The sequence below is a fragment of the Xenopus tropicalis genome, chromosome 6, assembly GCF_000004195.4.
Source record: "Xenopus tropicalis strain Nigerian chromosome 6, UCB_Xtro_10.0, whole genome shotgun sequence".
NCBI classification, from domain to species: Eukaryota; Metazoa; Chordata; class Amphibia; order Anura; family Pipidae; genus Xenopus; species Xenopus tropicalis.
Window position 1 is genome coordinate 26,033,085 of NC_030682.2, and position 17,858 is coordinate 26,050,942.

Sequence of the window (17,858 nt, forward strand, 5' to 3'; positions counted from 1 at the left end):
AGGTAAGTAGCTGGATTCCAGGCATATTGCTAGAGATTAAAATCATAGCTGTTGAATAAATTACCTTTCAGAAGGCAGATATATGCCGGGAGTGATACAAACAATGTGCCTTCATGGGAATATGTCAGTTATGGTTTATCTTATCTCAAAAAAAATATGAGGGCAGTTTTAGGTCATTGAAGGATGCCTTGCTTATATACTGCATATCTATAAATATATCTATATTCAGGACGATTAACCGGCATTCTCTTCAATAAAAGGTCTACCAACAGGGCACAAAGGCATTGGGGCTATGTATAGGAGAAACAAGTCCCATTAGCTCAAGTTTTTTTCTCAGTAAAAGCAATGAGTAAAGTTGTGGAATCTTTAAAGACCTGATAGCTTGATAGCTACTAGAACTTGTTGGATACCCTCTCTATGCTCACCAAGTACTATAATACCTGTCACAACCCACAATGCTCAACAGGTGACATTTGCAGGCCAACAGCAATATATGCCCCCCCATGCCATGATTTTCACATGTTACAAACCTATTTTAACACCTGCCGGTATAGATCACACAAAGCAATGTTCAGCCCAAACCATGGAGTGGATGAATAATGCCAGGACTGAACAGTAGCATTTTCTATTGAGCACAAAGGCCCTATATATTATACGTGATGCTGTGGAATGTTTTCGTCAACAAGCAAGCACAACAGAGCGGCATTCCACAACCTTTTCTTGACAGGCACTTTTACGGCCTGTCACTTTCACTAAGATTAATAACAGAGGCAGAACCTGGTTGGCCACCTTGTCTTGCACCCATATTTCTCACGGCAAAGGTAAAACAAATTGCGTAGGGTTTACAAAGCTCACTTTACTAGCTGTTAGCTTAGCTGCATGAAGAAGTCTATAATATTTGTCAAGGCTTTCTGGCACCAAAACCAGTTCTCCTTGGCCCAATATCTATTTGGATAATGTTGTTTAATCTTTTTAAGCTTAGTAGCAGCGAGCCGAAGATGGAACAATACAGACAGCAGGCCCAAGAAGGTCGAATAGGTCTTGACTGACCTGTGGCCACCTAAGGGAGGTCCCTATTACATTGTTCGATTTTGGCTTCCCCGCATAAATATATTGTAGCACTGTAAGGTCTCAATAGGTTTTGGAAAGAACAGACTAACCTTTTACTATTGTATGGATCCAAAAATGAAAAATGTAATCTGGCAAAGTTGGAGGTGGGGTGAACTCATCTAATAAAGTAAGTGGCCCAGGTGTACACACCTTACCCCTTAAGCTCTTTTCTAAAATTTTAAACAAATAATCTCAAAATGAGAATAGGTTGGCACAAAAAACTGGACTAAAAAAATAATTGTTGTGCAGTTAAAACATATATAGTTTTATTGAAGGGGAAAACATCTCAAACACAAAAAGCCTGACGCATTTTGTACCTAAAGGGGCACTTAATATGTTTTTTGTGCCAACCTATTCTCATTTTGAGATTATTTGTTCACTATTGTATGGGATTTAAGGTTCTTAATCTGCTCTGTCATGATGAAACCAACAAAATAACATGCAGGTAGAGCAGCTATTTCCTCATAACATAGACTGAATTTGTTCTGCTACGTGCCTGACAAGGGTAGGTATCTTGCGGTATTTCATCAGATACTGAATTCCTAGTCTCTTCCGCTTTCCACTGACAGATTCATTCAACAGTAGCCAAAGAGTCTGTGGTTAAACTGTCAGGTATAATGTCAAACATTGAGATTTGAGCTTTTTTGTCCCACTTAGGACCAAAAAATAATAAGACTTATGGGTGCACACAGAGCTACTAGTAGCAGCTACTTGTCACGGCTATAAACATAGACAATGCTGATAATTTACTTATAATTGTCTCTACATGTGTTTTAACAGAGGCAATTCTCATTATTGTCTATGGTAAGGTATTTTCTGGCATTTAGTAGCTGCTTCTAAATAGCTCTGTGTGCCTTTGCCCTAAAACAGTTTCTGTCTTTGATTCCAAAATTCTGAGACTGAATCGAGTCTGTAATTTGATTGTTCCAGGGCAGAGGATGCCTGACTTTGAGTTCAAGCTTCTTTTGAAGGACCTATCTTTGTTCAGGTCCCCCCACTGGCTCATTTCAAAGTTACAGATATAGGAGAACATTGGTTTATCACAAATGCAGCCTTAGTTCCAAAAATATCTCGGTGTTCACCCCAAATCCTAACCCAATAGAGCTTTTAGCTGGGCATTAAGGGGTATCTAGAGAGCAAATAGGCATTATTTCCAAATCATACCCTAAATGACCTTCAGTCCCACTGCCACCTCTCCAGGGCCCTTGAGTAAGGACAGCCCCACAGTTTGAGAACTACTAGAGTTTAATTTCCATCTTTCACCAAGTAGCAAATGCAGCCTGTCAGAGAGCAGAGATATAGAGATATACGCAACAGTAGCCATAAGCTGATAATGTCAACATAGGCAGAGCAGCTAAACATAACAACACTGGATATCAGATTTATATCTATCTGATTCCCTGTTTCTTTAGTAGGAATTACATTTGTTTATCCACAAACCAGACAAAAATGTCCATTTTGTATACGTAAAAGACTTAACTACATATAGAGTCTCATACTGACTCACTTAGAATATCAGCCCCTTGCTGTAATGGCTCTTCTAGGTTTTTCTAGAGTAATTTGAATAAAAAAAGCCAGTAAATTTTAATTAAATTCCTCATGTTGGCATCAAAACTGCTTACTGCTGCCAACCGCAGAAATTAGAAATAGAAAAAAAAAACAAAAGCAGGGATAGAATAAATACAGTATCTGTAGCATATGAACCGATGGATAATTTAAGCTTAGTGAATGAAAAATGAACTGATTTTGGACCCCAAGGCTTACTCTAACTATTTCTTAACTATGCATTTATCTATAATTATATCACTATAAGAAATTCCATTTAAGTCTATGCAGAAAAAAACACACCTCAAGGGTAATGAATTAAAAGTGCAATTCTCCAGCAATCCGATCATGCCCCTACTGAGTAAAATAATGCTGCAGTTTGCCTAGGCACCAATGACACAGATCCTATTAGATCACAGTAGAGGTGTAGGGCCTGGGGAAGGGCTGGTGGGCTATAGATTTTGACAAGCAGCACAATTCATTCTGCAGAAAAGAGATATCTTCTGATTGGTCAAAATGGCAGAATGTTTCAATCAGAGGACATCTCTCTCCTGCATCAAAACTCAAAACTTGAGAGGTGAACCCATAATTATTTTCCTTCTCTGTTGCCTGTCTCTCAGACTGGCTGGCCACAACCTTAATTATAAACTCCCATAGCACACCTAGTGCTATTGGGTTATAACCTCCAAACAAGATGCCATGAAGAGGTGAGACTTTCCAGGGGAATGATCCGACATTATTAGGGATAAGACAAGCTGAATTATGGCATAAATCTCCATAAGGATGACTCTGTAGTTTTTCCAGTGTTAGACTGGGGTTCCCACCCGGTGCCCCAAACGAAGGCCCTCCACCACTGCATAAAAATCCCCCAGTCCTTCCAGCCTCATTTTCACCATTCTGCACCCCCTTTCCACCTCTCAGCGCCATACCCTCTGCTACTCCTCACAGTCAATATGGCTGAACGTTCAGTGAAAAAAATTAAAGATGGCCATGTGTTCCACCATGGAATGCACAGCCATCTTTAATTTTGTTTTTATTTTTCTGAAGTTTTGTGTGGGTGGTTGGTTTACAGACAGGCAGCGGGGCCCAACAAGATCTGAGCCTATCAGGATTTGTTCCTGTATCTCGGTGGGTCAGGGCAATCTAAGAGTTTTTCTCATAAACTGTACACAAAGATGTAACTCTTCTATATAGTATATATAGTAGTAACCCTTCAATATGTCAGTCCCCAGCTATTCCCAGGTCAATAGCCAGTCAACATATACACAACAATGTCATTTCGGCATCAACGAATTTTGCATGACAAAAAATTTGGGGAAAAGCCTACATTTTCCCCGATATCGCCCACCCATAGGTGGGGATATCAGGAGAAGATCCGCTAGCTTGGCGACCTCGCCAACCGAGCGGATCTTCACGTGTATGGGCACCTTTACACTGATACACCAGATACATCATAGTCACAATCCGAGTTGTGTGTTTGGGGAGAGCTAATAACCTGCTGAATTCTCTGGGAGCTTTTAATGACATATTCGGAGAGATGGCAGCTGATAAGTCTCCCTGAGTGCTCATTACATTTCCCTTATGATCCTCATTTAACAAGGACACTTTCAATTTCCCACTGCAAATCTCATAAAGAAGTGTAAAATATTCAGCAGATGGCACGGCGCTTGCAGCAGACTGCAGACACAGGGTCTTTTTGTGGTAAGTGGGTTTATTTTATTTAGCAATGCCTTGGGTTATTGCTGTATCAGTGGAGCCCACACACTTTGCCCTGCACAGGGGCCAAGCCGCTATGGAAGCTAGAATCTTTTCTGTTTCTTATGCAAGTTCACTCTTTCTCTCTTCTTACTTTTTAATGCTTTGCTTCCATCTCCTTTTAGATTGTAAGCACTAAAGGTAGCCATACACGTAGCAATAACGATCTTCCGTGCAACCAATAGCCGCATGAAAGATTATTCCCACCCTCCACTGACATTCAGCGCTGAATTGTCATGAATGAATCGATTTGGAGGTAGAAACAATAGAAATTTCTCCACCTGCTGATTCAGCCCTGAACGTAGATTTTGCTCAGGTACCTTCAATGGCGCCCGATCAAAATCTTTTAACGACAAGTCGGCAGATATCCACAGCCTTTTCCGATATCAGTCGCCTCTTGAAACCACCATACACGCACCTAATATTGTACGAAATAAAGTTTTGTCGGATAATATTGGTGCATGTATGGCTGGCTTAATGAGCAAGGTCATCTTTCCCTCCTGTATGAACTGTTTGTTAGAATGATGTAAGAAATAGGCTTTGTTTCCCTTGCAGTAGTTACATCATGTGACACAATCTTTTGATCTTTTGCTGATGGAGCCTGTTAATGAGAACACAAGGATAGGCAAAATAATACAGGTATGGGATCTGTTATCTGGAAATACGTTATCCACAAAGTTCTGTATTCCAGAAAGGCTATCTCCAAAAGAGTACACTATAAGAAAATAATTCTGATTTTTTTACAATTATTTCCTTTTTCTCTGTAATAATAAAACAGTACCTGTACTTGATCCCAACTAAGATATAATTACCCCTTATTGGGGGCAGAACAGCCCTATTGGGTTTATTTAATGGTTAAATGATTCCCTTTTCTCTGTAATAATAAAACAGTACCTGTACTTGATCCCAACTAAGATATAATTACCCCTTATTGGGGGCAGAACAGCCCTATTGGGTTTATTTAATGGTTAAATGATTCCCTTTTCTCTGTAATAATAAAACAGTACCTGTACTTGATCCCAACTAAGATATAATTACCCCTTATTGGGGGCCGAACAGCCCTATTGGGTTTATTTAATGTTTAAATGGAGATCCAAAAAAGTTCCCTTATCTAGAAAACCCCAGGTCTTGAGCATTCTAGATAACATGCCCCATACCTGTAGTGATAATATACCAACACTTCAGAATGAGGCATTTCATTAAAGGGATACTGTCCTGATTTTTATGGTGTCGTTTTTATTACTATATTACACCGGTTACATAGCAAATAATTCACTCTACCATTTCAAATTTTATACTTGAACCAACAAATGTATTTTTTATCAGTAATATTGGTGTGTAGGCGCCATCTCAGTGCATTGTGGCTGAGTCTGAGCTTTCAGAAGGCACTAAGTTTGCCCAGTATCAGTTTGCCTTTTATTACATATGGGGGTTAGTGTTTTGGGGCCTGCAAAGCTATTATTGATCAAATGCTGGAATCAGAATGTTTACCATTAGCCTTAAAGTTATTTTAAAATGTAAACAGAGACTTGACATTGATACAAATGCTTACAATAGATCTCCATTACAACTGCTAATCTATATGAGAAAAAAGGGGATTTACCAAGTGATCTCTCTTTCGTTTGATTTGTGGATCTGACCACCGGAAGGCTGGCTCTTGTGCGACTGCCTCGGACAAACGGCACTGCCGAATCCGCTTCGAACATCATGTCTCCGGAATCAGCAGACGCCTCTGACAGATGTTCTGCCGGGTCTCCTACGCTCGGCTGTGGGCTTGAAGACAGCTTCGGACTTTTTGTCTGTAAAAGTAAATAAAAAGGCAAATGCATAAAATACCCATACATTTACAGCTGCTGTACACAAAACCTGACTTAAGTCCCTAGCTCAGGGGTCGGAAACCTTTTTGGCTGAGCGAGCCATAAACACCACATATTTTAAAATGTAATTCCGTGCCATACAATATGTTTGGCCACGGATGCTGCGGGCAAGGTAGGTCGGGTCCCAAGGCTTAGAACACGTCTTCTATCTGCCGAGCACAGGGGCAAGGTAGGGTGGGTGCCCAGGTCCTCTACTTCTTGTTCAAACCACTGCCTAGTTACTAGGGTAAATAAGACCCTAGGAACCAGATAGCTACTAAAATACCAAATGGAGAGTTGCTGAACAAAAAGCTAAATAACTGAAAAACTATAAACAATAAAGAACTGTTGCAAATGAACTACCCCCTTTAATGCACAGTTGGGGTATTATATCAATATAGTAGCGCAGTTACCAACAGCAACCAGTCAGAAGTATTGATAACTCTACTACAAGATAGAAAATGTAAAGTAAAGGGGTTTACAATCCATATAAATATTAATTACCCCTTTCAACCCTTTTCTTTAGCTGTTGGTTGTAGAGTGAAACACTGAGCCGGATTTCTCTCTGATCATTACAAATCTTCTGCGCAGTAAGTCAGTTTGAAAAAACTCAGACATTTCAAGAGAGATTTAGACAGACGGAGAGTCAGCTCAAGAGTCCACTTGAAATGAATCTTTGTTTCTGTGCCTTCTCTTGAGACTAGGGGGCTGATTTACTAAGACACGAATTCGAATCCAAATTGGAAAAATTCAGATTGGAAAACGAACATTTTGCGACTTTTTCGTATTTTTTACGATTTTTTCGGCACCTTTACGACTTTTTGGAAATTGTCGCGACTTTTTCGTTACCAATACGATTTTCGCGAAAAAACGTGAGTTTTTCGTAGCCATTACGATTCACTCGTATCTTGTCGCGACTTTTTCGTATTGAGCACTCGTAAGTGGCGGGCGAAACTTTCAGACTTTGCATGATTTTGGAAGCCTCCCATAGGACTCAATGGCACCCTGCAGCTCCAACCCGGCCCAAGGAAAGTCTCCCATAGGGCTCAATGGCACTCTGCAGCTCCAACCCGGCCCAAGGAAAGTCTCCCATAGGGCTCAATGGCACTCTGCAGCTCCAACCCGGCCCAAGGAAAGCCTCCCATAGGGCTCAATGGCACTCTGCAGCTCCAACCCGGCCCAAGGAAAGCCTCCCATAGGGCTCAATGGCACTCTGCAGCTCCAACCTGGCCCAAGGAAAGTCTCCCATAGGGCTCAATGGCACTCTGCAGCTCCAACCCGGCCCAAGGAAAGTCTCCCATAGGGCTCAATGGCACTCTGCAGCTCCAACCCGGCCCAAGGAAAGTCTCCCATAGGCCTCAATGGCACTCTGCAGCTCCAACCCGGCCCAAGGAAAGTCTCCCATAGGGCTCAATGGCACTCTGCAGTTCCAACCCGGCCCAAGGAAAGTCTCCCATAGGGCTCAATGGCACTCTGCAGCTCCAACCTGGCCCAAGGAAAGCCTCCCATAGGGCTCAATGGCACTCTGCAGTTCCAACCCGGCCCAAGGAAAGTCTCCCATAGGGCTCAATGGCACTCTGCAGCTCCAACCTGGCCCAAGGAAAGCCTCCCATAGGGCTCAATGGCACTCTGCAGCTCCAACCTGGCCCAAGGAAAGCCTCCCATAGGGCTCAATGGCACTCTGCAGCTCCAACCTGGCCCAAGGAAAGTCTCCCATAGGGCTCAATGGCACTCTGCAGCTCCAACCTGGCCCAAGGAAAGTCTCCCATAGGGCTCAATGGCACTCTGCAGCTCCAACCCGGCCCAAGGAAAGTCTCCCATAGGGCTCAATGGCACTCTGCAGCTCCAACCTGGCCCAAGGAAAGTCTCCCATAGGGCTCAATGGCACTCTGCAGCTCCAACCTGGCCCAAGGAAAGTCTCCCATAGGCCTCAATGGCACTCTGCAGCTCCAACCTGGCCCAAGAAAAGTCTCCCATAGGGCTCAATGGCACTCTGCAGCTCCAACCCGGCCCAAGGAAAGTCTCCCATAGGGCTCAATGGCACTCTGCAGCTCCAACCCGGCCCAAGGAAAGTCTCCCATAGGCCTCAATGGCACTCTGCAGCTCCAACCCGGCCCAAGGAAAGTCTCCCATAGGGCTCAATGGCACTCTGCAGCTCCAACCCGGCCCAAGGAAAGTCTCCCATAGGGCTCAATGGCACTCTGCAGCTCCAACCCGGCCCAAGGAAAGTCTCCCATAGGCCTCAATGGCACTCTGCAGCTCCAACCCGGCCCAAGGAAAGTCTCCCATAGGGCTCAATGGCACTCTGCAGCTCCAACCCGGCCCAAGGAAAGTCTCCCATAGGGCTCAATGGCACTCTGCAGCTCCAACCCGGCCCAAGGAAAGTCTCCCATAGGCCTCAATGGCACTCTGCAGCTCCAACCCGGCCCAAGGAAAGTCTCCCATAGGGCTCAATGGCACTCTGCAGCTCCAACCCGGCCCAAGGAAAGTCTCCCATAGGGCTCAATGGCACTCTGCGGCTCCAACCCGGCCCAAGGAAAGTCTCCCATAGGGTTCAATGGCACTCTGCAGCTCCAACCCGGCCCAAGGAAAGTCTCCCATAGGGCTCAATGGCACTCTGCAGCTCCAACCCGGCCCAAGGAAAGTCTCCCATAGGACTCAATGGCACCCTGCAGCTCCAACCTGGCCCAAGAAAAGTCACCATACTGAAGCTTGAATGAATTCGAACTCTACGAAAAAATCGCAACATTTTGCACAACTTTCGGAATGGCTACGAAAAAGGCGCGACTTTTCGCGCAAGTTTTAACGCTACGAAAAAATCGCCAGATTTTGCGCAACATTCAGAATGGCAACGAAAAAGTCACGATAATTTTCCGAAAAATCGCCAAATACCGATCATTACGAAAAAAAAGCAATCGGACGCATTCGGCCCGTTCGTGGGTAAGTAAATGTGCCCCTATGGGTGCCATTGCTATCTCACACTATAGGCACACACTGTCTCACCACTGCAGCCCAACACAGGCTTGGGGAGAAGGTCAGGCCGGGCACCCATGCAGGTTAATGAAGGGAACTCAAGTGAAAAGGTAGAAAATACCCAGTATTATCACTGCTACAGATAAAGCAATCAGGTTTATGACAATGCAGCAGCGCCGTGTCTGGGCTCTAAATATCAAGTCTAACTCTCTGCATTTTAAGAACATTCCCAGCCTGAGGTTTTTCATTAGACGGATGCGTAGCCTTTTAACCACTGTCAGCTCTTGTCCCCCCTTCCACCATTGTAATTATATGATAAGAATAACGAATGCTGAGAGGGAACCATCTGCAGGTCACATCATCACACTTGTTGATATTAAAATATTAGGCGTCGTCTGGCATCCCTGCTGTCGGATCTGTTGAATCATTCACTTTACAAGTGAAGAAAAGCAAATACCATTCATATTTGCGGGCATTTGGATTTAAAAGATAAAGCTAACAGCTTCATGTTACAATACACAAGTAAATCTCATCTCTTCACCTCTTGAATGGGTTATTGATTGCTTTAAATGTTACTCTGTATGTCCAATGTATGTAACCCACTTATTGTACAGCGCTGCGGAATATGTTGGCGCTTTATAAATAAATGTTAATAATAATAGGGACCCTATACAGTTAAATGGCTGAGCAACCTCATAAGCAGCAGAACGGGTACGGAACAGATATATCCTTACCTGCCATCACCTTTAGGTTAACTTTCAGTATGTTAGAGAATTTGGCCTTTTCCTAGCAACTTTCCAATTATCTTGCCTTATTTATTCTTAATAGTTTGTAAATTATTTGCCTTCCTCTTTCATTCTGCCTCGTTCCAGCTTTTAAATGGGGGTCACTGACACCAGCAGGTAAAAACTATTGCTCTGTGAGGCTTTACTCATATACAGCTTTATATATACCCATAAACAGGCTTTACTCATACAGATCATAGCCCCCTAGAATTTTCCCAGTGATTGTGTTATGTTTGTGGGAAGCTTCAGGCAGCTGTGATCACAAGCTGTAGTTGTTTGTCAGTATTGCCACGAAGGGTAGGGTACAATAAATCTCATAGTTTAGAAATGGCAGATTTATTGTCTAGAAAAGTAGAAGACGCTAGACCTGTTTTTTTGAGCATTTTAATGGAAGAAGATTTCAAGGAAAAGTATTTTGCAGACAGCATGGTAATGTTTAGAAATATTATGATCCCAATACCATCAATGTCCTGGTTCTGGGAGACAGCATTGCCCCTTAGGCTGTACGTACAATCAGGCAAATCAGTCCACATAGTGTTATGAGGAAAGTGCCCACAGCTCCCCCAGTCAGGGAACAGAACTGATGCCCAAAAGTAAAAAGCAAAGCCAGGTTGAGTACAGGCCTCACTACAGGCCCTGGCATTTCAAGTTGAATAAATAGTGACTGTCTATGGCATCTCCAAGCAGCCCCTCTGGCATTTGCCAGAACCCACGGATTGCCAGTCTGGGCCTGGTTGAGTTTGCCACAGAACTAAAATATGGACATGTAGAGTCCGGGATAAAAGACTGGGTTGTTGAGCTGATGCCTTCTGTATGAATCCCATCGCTAAGGGTCTGAATTAGGTAACATCACTTGCAGTGTTGCCATAGCTTGCCCATAATGTATGTTCCTGGATAGAAGATCTAGGACCCCTGTACTAAGTTTCAAGAACCAAGAGAGCAGTTACCATCTAAAAGCGATCTATACCTTTTTTTAAATCCATGCATGTATTTACTCACATTGTAGGCTGATTGGAAAGCTAACACACCCTCTCTGCCCTTCTCAAGGGCGCTACTAAATGACTGCAGGTAAAGCCTTAGTAATTATGTTTGTTTAGGCAATATGTCCAAGTGTCAGAATATCTTCAGCGCCATAAAGTCCTATTCTGTTTCAAGATGAAATAAAAGTAGCGAGTCCTAGACATACTATACATAATAACAGGGAAGTCAGTGAAATGGATGAAGGTTGTGAAAAGTCCCAGGTCTGCTGTCTGTGTAAACAAACAGAAATAAAGGAACATTATGAAAAGCTGGCCAGTTGTTTAGCCAACTGAGGGATGGGGTGCCAAGGGTAGAATCCAGACCAGAGAAAGAAGAAAATGAAGGTCAACACAGTCATAAAATACTGTATATTATAAATGCTTTCAGCCCCATTGCCCTTGCCTCCTGGCACAGCAACCATAAGACGGTTACCTGCCTACTGAATTTATTAATACAAACTGTGTCTGTGTTCCCATTCTTATGTTAGCACTTGATCCACTTTCTACAAAGTAGCTTTTTTGACCTTAACCTCTGCAGACTGAAGGAAGGTTGTGCCAACCATCAGCCCTGCCACTACCTGATAGGCACATCTCATTATTAACATTATTATCTGTTTTTTTTTATATCGCAGACACATTTATCCAGACCTTTATAGATTATACATGATTCCCTTCAGTCCCTACACCAGTGGAGGTTGTTGAGGTCCCTATCACAGTCACACACATTCACACATCAGAGACCCCCATTTGAAAGCTGAAAAGAGTCAAAAGAGGAAAGCAAATAAAAAACTATAAAAAAATGAAGAAATTTAAAAGTTGCTAAGAAAAGACCATTCTATAATATACTAAAAACCACCTTTTTAATATGAATTTACCGGGAAGCAGGGGAAACAAAAGAGGCGGGCTGTGACGTAGTAGGGGGCGGTGCGGACATTGCGAGGAGGATCAGGGAAGGAGAAGAAGGAAGACGGTAAGTTTGGGGGGGGTCGGGCAAATTGAGGGTTTAGGGGGAGGGCCGGTAAATTTGTTATACCAGCCCCGGGTAGGCCAGATGGCAACCCTAATCACAAGATGCATCAAATATTGGTAGTTAGGTAAAACTACTTTTGTTCTCACATAAATATTAACATTTTATGGCACCTACAAGCCAATAATAAACAAACACATACACCCAGGGGCGGGCCAAGCCGTCCGGGCGCCCTAGGCAACCCGGTCGGCCACCTCGCCCGCCCCCTCAGTTGGCGCGCATGCGCAGTTCGGGGGGGGGGTGCGATGCCGTGGGTCATTGCCCCCGCCGCTTGTCATTAGCGACGGGGGCAATGGCAAAGTAGGGGAACTAGGGGTAGGCAGCAGAGGCTTCTGCCTGGTGCCCCCTAATCATTGCGCCCTAGGCAGCTGCCTCTTCTGCCTACCCCTAGTTCCGGCCCTGCATACACCCAAGCAGGGTGACAAACAACATATATCCAAGCATGCATACAGCTACAAAGCGGTTATAGATATTAGTATTTTTAATGAATCAATTTTTCCCAGTTTATGAAAACAGGGAAACTTTAGCCGAGTGTTTATTACTGACACCACTTCTGCAAACACAATGAGATGATTACTAAACTAGCATACAATCACTGATAGTAATGATTGGGAAGGACTAAAGGTCCCCATACATGGTAAGATCCGCTAGCTTGGCGAGATCGCCAAGCGAGCGGATCTTCCCCCGATATCCCCACCTATGGGTGGGCGATATCGGGGAGCTTGAAGTTAAAAAAAAAAAATTATCTGATTAACCGGATTATGTAGGTGGCAATGGGGCAGTCGGTTCGGGGACCGCATCAACGAGCCGATGCGGTCCCCGATCCGACTGAATCTTTTAACCTGGCCGATTGATATCTGGCCAATTTCAGGCCAGATATCAGTCGGGCAGACCCCTCGTTTCTGCCCCTACACGGGCAGATAAGCTGCTGAGTCGGTCCAAGGGACAGATATCGGCAGCTTCTATCGGCCCGTGTATGGGGGCCTTAAGGCCTTAGTGACCCACAGATCGTAGAACCAACAACCTTGATGATGACGAGGATACTGGCAGCACTGGCTTTCTTATCCAGGTGCCCCAAGGCCGCCCCCATTCATCAGATCAGCCTCTTTCTTTCTCCTGACAACTTCCTCAACAACATCTTTGACTACTTCATGTTCAGAAAGTGTCCAGCAGATGGCACTGTCGTAACATAATGCATTCATATTAACAGTACTTAAACCCTTAATATCTTGGCCACGCAATCAGTATTCAATCATGGGGCTGCTACCACTATTGTCAGAGACTCTGTGAAACCCTCTGAAAAAAACGATTGCTGGGATGTTTTTGGGTGGGAGATACAGTGAGGAAGACCACTGAGCTTGTTGATGTTCTATAATGGAGCAGCTAAGAGGTGCACAATTATCTTTTAGAGGCAAAAGTGGTATCTTGGTGTCATGGTTAATCACGCTGGGTATATCATGCAATGAAATATTAATGAGGCAGCTACACATCAGTCTAGGGAAGATGGGGTAGCCTTACTGGGCCCAAGCTCCCTTTGTGGTGTACCATGCATTCAAGTCCTCCATCAGAATGGCAGAATTAAAGATACATAAAAAAATATCTTTCCCCCCTCACATTTTATCCTGACTTTCCCAATGGACCCACAACCATTGCTTTGCCTTCCCAAAACCACCTCCAGACCCCTAGTAGTGAAAATTATGATCTAGTATAATAGTCCATCAAGGCAAAGAGACACCATTTATATCATGAACCTAGAAACAACCAAGGGTGACTCCTTCTGAAATGTGTGGAACTTGTTGATTTACAACAGATTTCCATGCACTTTATCTACTACAGATAAAATATCCATACAGTTGGGGTATGGACAATTAAACCATATTTTGGCCAAGATCTCACAAAGGTCACCATCAGTTATATCCAGTCTCTCTAAGCCCTAGAACACTACCAGTGTCTAACAAGAGAATTGGAAACATCTCCCAAGAAGACAACATGCGTGATGCACATCAAGAACGTATCCAATGGTTCTGTTCCTTGCTCTGGCAGCATGCACAGCATCAAACACATTCCTGTGTGAGTTGGGGTAAAACACAAGCAGTTAGAAGGGAAGTCTCAGAAAATGCAGAGTAAGAAAGAAAGTACTAACTCTCTGAGAGGATTCAATTTTCATCAAGTACCTTTGAATGTCAAGTTCAGAATGAAGTGTGGCCAACATGCACTGCACGGCCTGCAGATGGAGAGAAAAGACAAGGGAGATTAAGGAACGGCAGCTGGATAGAAAGGGAGGGAAATGAAAGAAGAAACCAGTGCAGGGCTTTCTGCACTCAACAGCAAAATGAATAATGTAAATGTATATTAATGAATATATAAAATGGTTTCAGATGGCAACACGCTAATATCTGTTGTACAAGTGGCACAGGTAATCAGCGAGGTATTACAGAGCTGTTGGACAGTGATTTAGCCAGGGTCGGACCAGACCCAATCCCTGCCAGCGCTCCCCTGGCCCACAGATCTCCCTCTTCCGACGCTCCTAAAGGTAAAAATAAAGCACACGTGCTTGGGGGAGAGTGTTGGGTTGGTGAGGGGGCCGGGTGAGGGTTGTTGCTGCAGGGCCCAAGGCGGGGGGGGGGTCCCTTGGGGTAGCAGCCCTGGTGGCCCTCCACCATCCAGTCCAACCCTGAGTTTAAATATTCTTGAGTTTACACCAATGGAACTTGGTATCATGGAACAAGGAATAGACAAGGTACGACCTATATACAGCCTATACTTCCCCCCATATGTAATAAAAGGCACTAAGTTTGCCCAGTAGTAGCCCCATAGCAACCAATGTGATGTTTGCTTTTAAACAGGTGACCAGTAAATTGTACCTGCTGATTGGTTGCTATAGGTTACTGCTCCTGGGCAAACTTAGTGCATTTTATTACATAACCCCTTTTGTCTTCTGAAACTGTCAGTATATTGGCTGCACTGCTGTATTGGAAAGGGCCTATCACCTGTATCAGTTATTCATTTTTTTAATCTCATCTGCAATTTTTTTTCTCACAGTGCAGCATTTTTTCCCAGAATTCTAGCATCCAGCACTGGGGCAATGCGCTTGGCTCAGTTGTGCTGAACCTACGGCAATCAGGTCTGATTTGGCAAAATTACCGCAACTGTGTCTGTACTTTGATGCACATTGGATGCAAATGTGTGGGAGTCCTGCTGGCACATTCCCATTATTTGGCGTGCAAGTGACATCTGCGCCCAGTTTCTCAGGAACAAGTGTGCGGCACCTATTGCATACCGCCCAACATTTTGAAAATAGAAAGAGGGACAAAAATAAATGGCGCGGGCAGTGTGGTGAATTTTTTGACAACACATATTTTTGAGACCACACCCCCTAAATACCTCTCTTATTTGACTAAATTTGGCGGGTTATTTAAAGTGTGAACATATTTCTGGGGGTTTTGTCTTACAGTTTTGCTGAAAAAGGTGCAATTGCCCTTTAAGCTGTGAGTCTCCAAAGAGACCTGTTAAGCTTATTAGTTACAATTGTATCTCAGTGCAGGGGGCACTTTTTACCTTTCTGGGCTCTCTGCCAAAAGCTACTTATTTAATTAAAAGCGAAAAACAATGTATCTAAGTGCAGGTGACGCTTGTTAAGATTTCTGGGCTCTGTGCCAAAGTTACTTTTAATTAAATTTGTTTTTTAGCTTCAGTGCAGGAGATCAAAGGGAAATGAGGGACATTTCAGTAAGAATCCGGGACAGCGGGTTGAGCTGTCAAAAGAGGGACTGTCCCGCGAAAATCAGGACAGTTGGGAGGTATGCTATCGATGCTGGGTGCAAAGGGAACTCTAGAGGTGGCGGTAGCTCCCAGGTTCCCCTGTATCTATAGGTGCAGCAGTGCTCGATTTGGAACAAAAGGCAGGTCTGAGCAGCGCAGAGTGCAAAATGAAGAGAAGTAAGGAGGCAAGGTGTAGGCAGGCTCATTGAGTTTGCACTAATGCCATACTAAGTCCATACAAAAATAACATATCATACCCAGAGAGCAGACCTGTGGCTCCTGAAACCCATTTTCTATAATTATCATATTCTAAATCTCCAGCAGTAATACATCAAGTCTGCTAGTATGCTGATCTGCCCCCGGGGAACGCATGAAATACCATAATTAAACATAACTCTGAACAATAAATATTGCACATTTTTTAGCTTCTGCCTTGTCATATGACTAGAACTGTCTTTCCTTAATGGCTTACAAACAAGCAAAGTATCACCGGCCGAGTTTTATTTCAGATAAAAGAGAGTGTATAAGACCATTAAAAATATATCAGATGCAACGCACTCATGGGTTCTAGCAATAAATAATGTTTGGAACATCCACTGGCAGATTATATATTTTATATCTATATCAATGTGTCCTTCCACTGCCAGCGGGCTGATGAACTGCTATGCAAAGGAGTTGGCCTGTGCCGTTCCAGCTCAGCCTTTGACCCCATACACATGCTGACTCTGGCTGCTGGCCTTCATGGTTTTCCTCTCTGGGTCATCAACCATTGTAAAATTAAGTTGTAATGGTCAAAGCTCAGGGAAGACAAAACACTGTTTGTGGTGCAATGGGCTGGCAATTGCATTGATTTTGACACTAAAGTTAAAATATGGCCCTTTGGGGCAAAAGCTGTAAACTCAGTTGAAAACAACTTTATAAAAAAAAAGGGAATACCTTGCAACATGAATATCTCAAGGCACTGACTGAGCTGTTTATATGTCCTCTTGACATGCCCATACATATGATATGATACATACACAATTCATGCAAAGATGCAGATCCTCCCTATGTGCCGCCACTTCCAAGAAATCTGGCACTTGTGCCTAATAGCTTTGTGTCACCAGGCAATGCCCGTTCCCAGATAAATGGTGCAAATTTATTCTTTCCCCATGACTGTCAATCAATATAATATGCAGACTCGTTACACATTTTAGATATAACTATTCATGCACACATATCCCTTTGACAAAAAATGAGCATTTGCCTCTTATAAAAAAATCTAAACCATAGGATGAGGGTCTGGTCCAGATTGCCCCTATCATGGCCCATAGGCTAAATCAACCTGTAGAAAGCATTACTTATATTTATATTTATTTAGGCAGTTTACGACCAGGTTGCACCCAAGCCCCTTTCTCAAAATAATGTCTCTTTTTCTGCACCTCTGTTGGGGCTCCTACCCCCAGGATAAGCTTCCACAAACCACAACTGTCTATAGGTGTGGCCCCCCACAATAACAGCGCTAACTTGATGACTGCATGGTGGGGGCCCTTGCCTTATTTACACAGCTAAAGGTAATAAGGCAATCTGGGAAACTAAAAAAGCTCCTATATAGAGAATATAAATGCATAGATGTGCAATATTTAGACCCACTATTCATGACTATCCTGTAAAAAAAAGACTACACTGAGATACTGTATGCTTGTTATTTAACAAATATTTCTAATATTGAAAAATATATTTTCCAGCTTATATATAACATTTATGGCCCTGTTTATTAATGCCCAAGAATGCATCTATCCACAAGATCTTACAAACAATACACCCAGTGACTTGCAGAGGTTTAATGAGAATGTTTTGAAGACTCTAAAGCAGAATCTCAATGTTTTATAACTATGCCCTGTGGAATGGAGGAGACAAAGACTTTATACATTACCAGTTTCCTATCCCATCTTTATGCATTTGGCTTGATGACAGATTTCATCATATGTTAATTTACATTACACACATTCCCCTAACAACAGTTTACCATATTCCTTAGTCTAAA

At 43.3% G+C, this 17,858-nt stretch overlaps 1 protein-coding gene across 14 annotated transcripts in view; it reads right to left on the reverse strand.

Moving 5' to 3' along the window:
• kiaa1217 (sickle tail protein homolog) overlaps positions 1–17,858 on the reverse strand; it is a 255,530-nt gene that overhangs the window by 94,195 nt on the left and 143,477 nt on the right. For 8 of the 14 annotated variants that reach the window (XR_001171144.3, XM_012965645.3, XM_004915435.4 and 5 more), the window contains exons 3-4: positions 14,214–14,294; positions 6,014–6,209 (exon numbers count right to left, since the gene is read on the reverse strand). Coding sequence is in view for 13 of the 14 variants with exons in the window: in XM_012965645.3 (XP_012821099.1) it covers positions 6,014–6,209; positions 14,214–14,294 (277 nt within the window). In the remaining variant the exon portion in view is untranslated. Of the gene's footprint in view, positions 1–6,013; positions 6,210–14,213; positions 14,295–17,858 lie in introns of those variants that run through there. The other 6 variants (XM_012965649.3, XM_002933147.5, XM_004915438.4 and 3 more) reach the window with 2 other exon arrangements.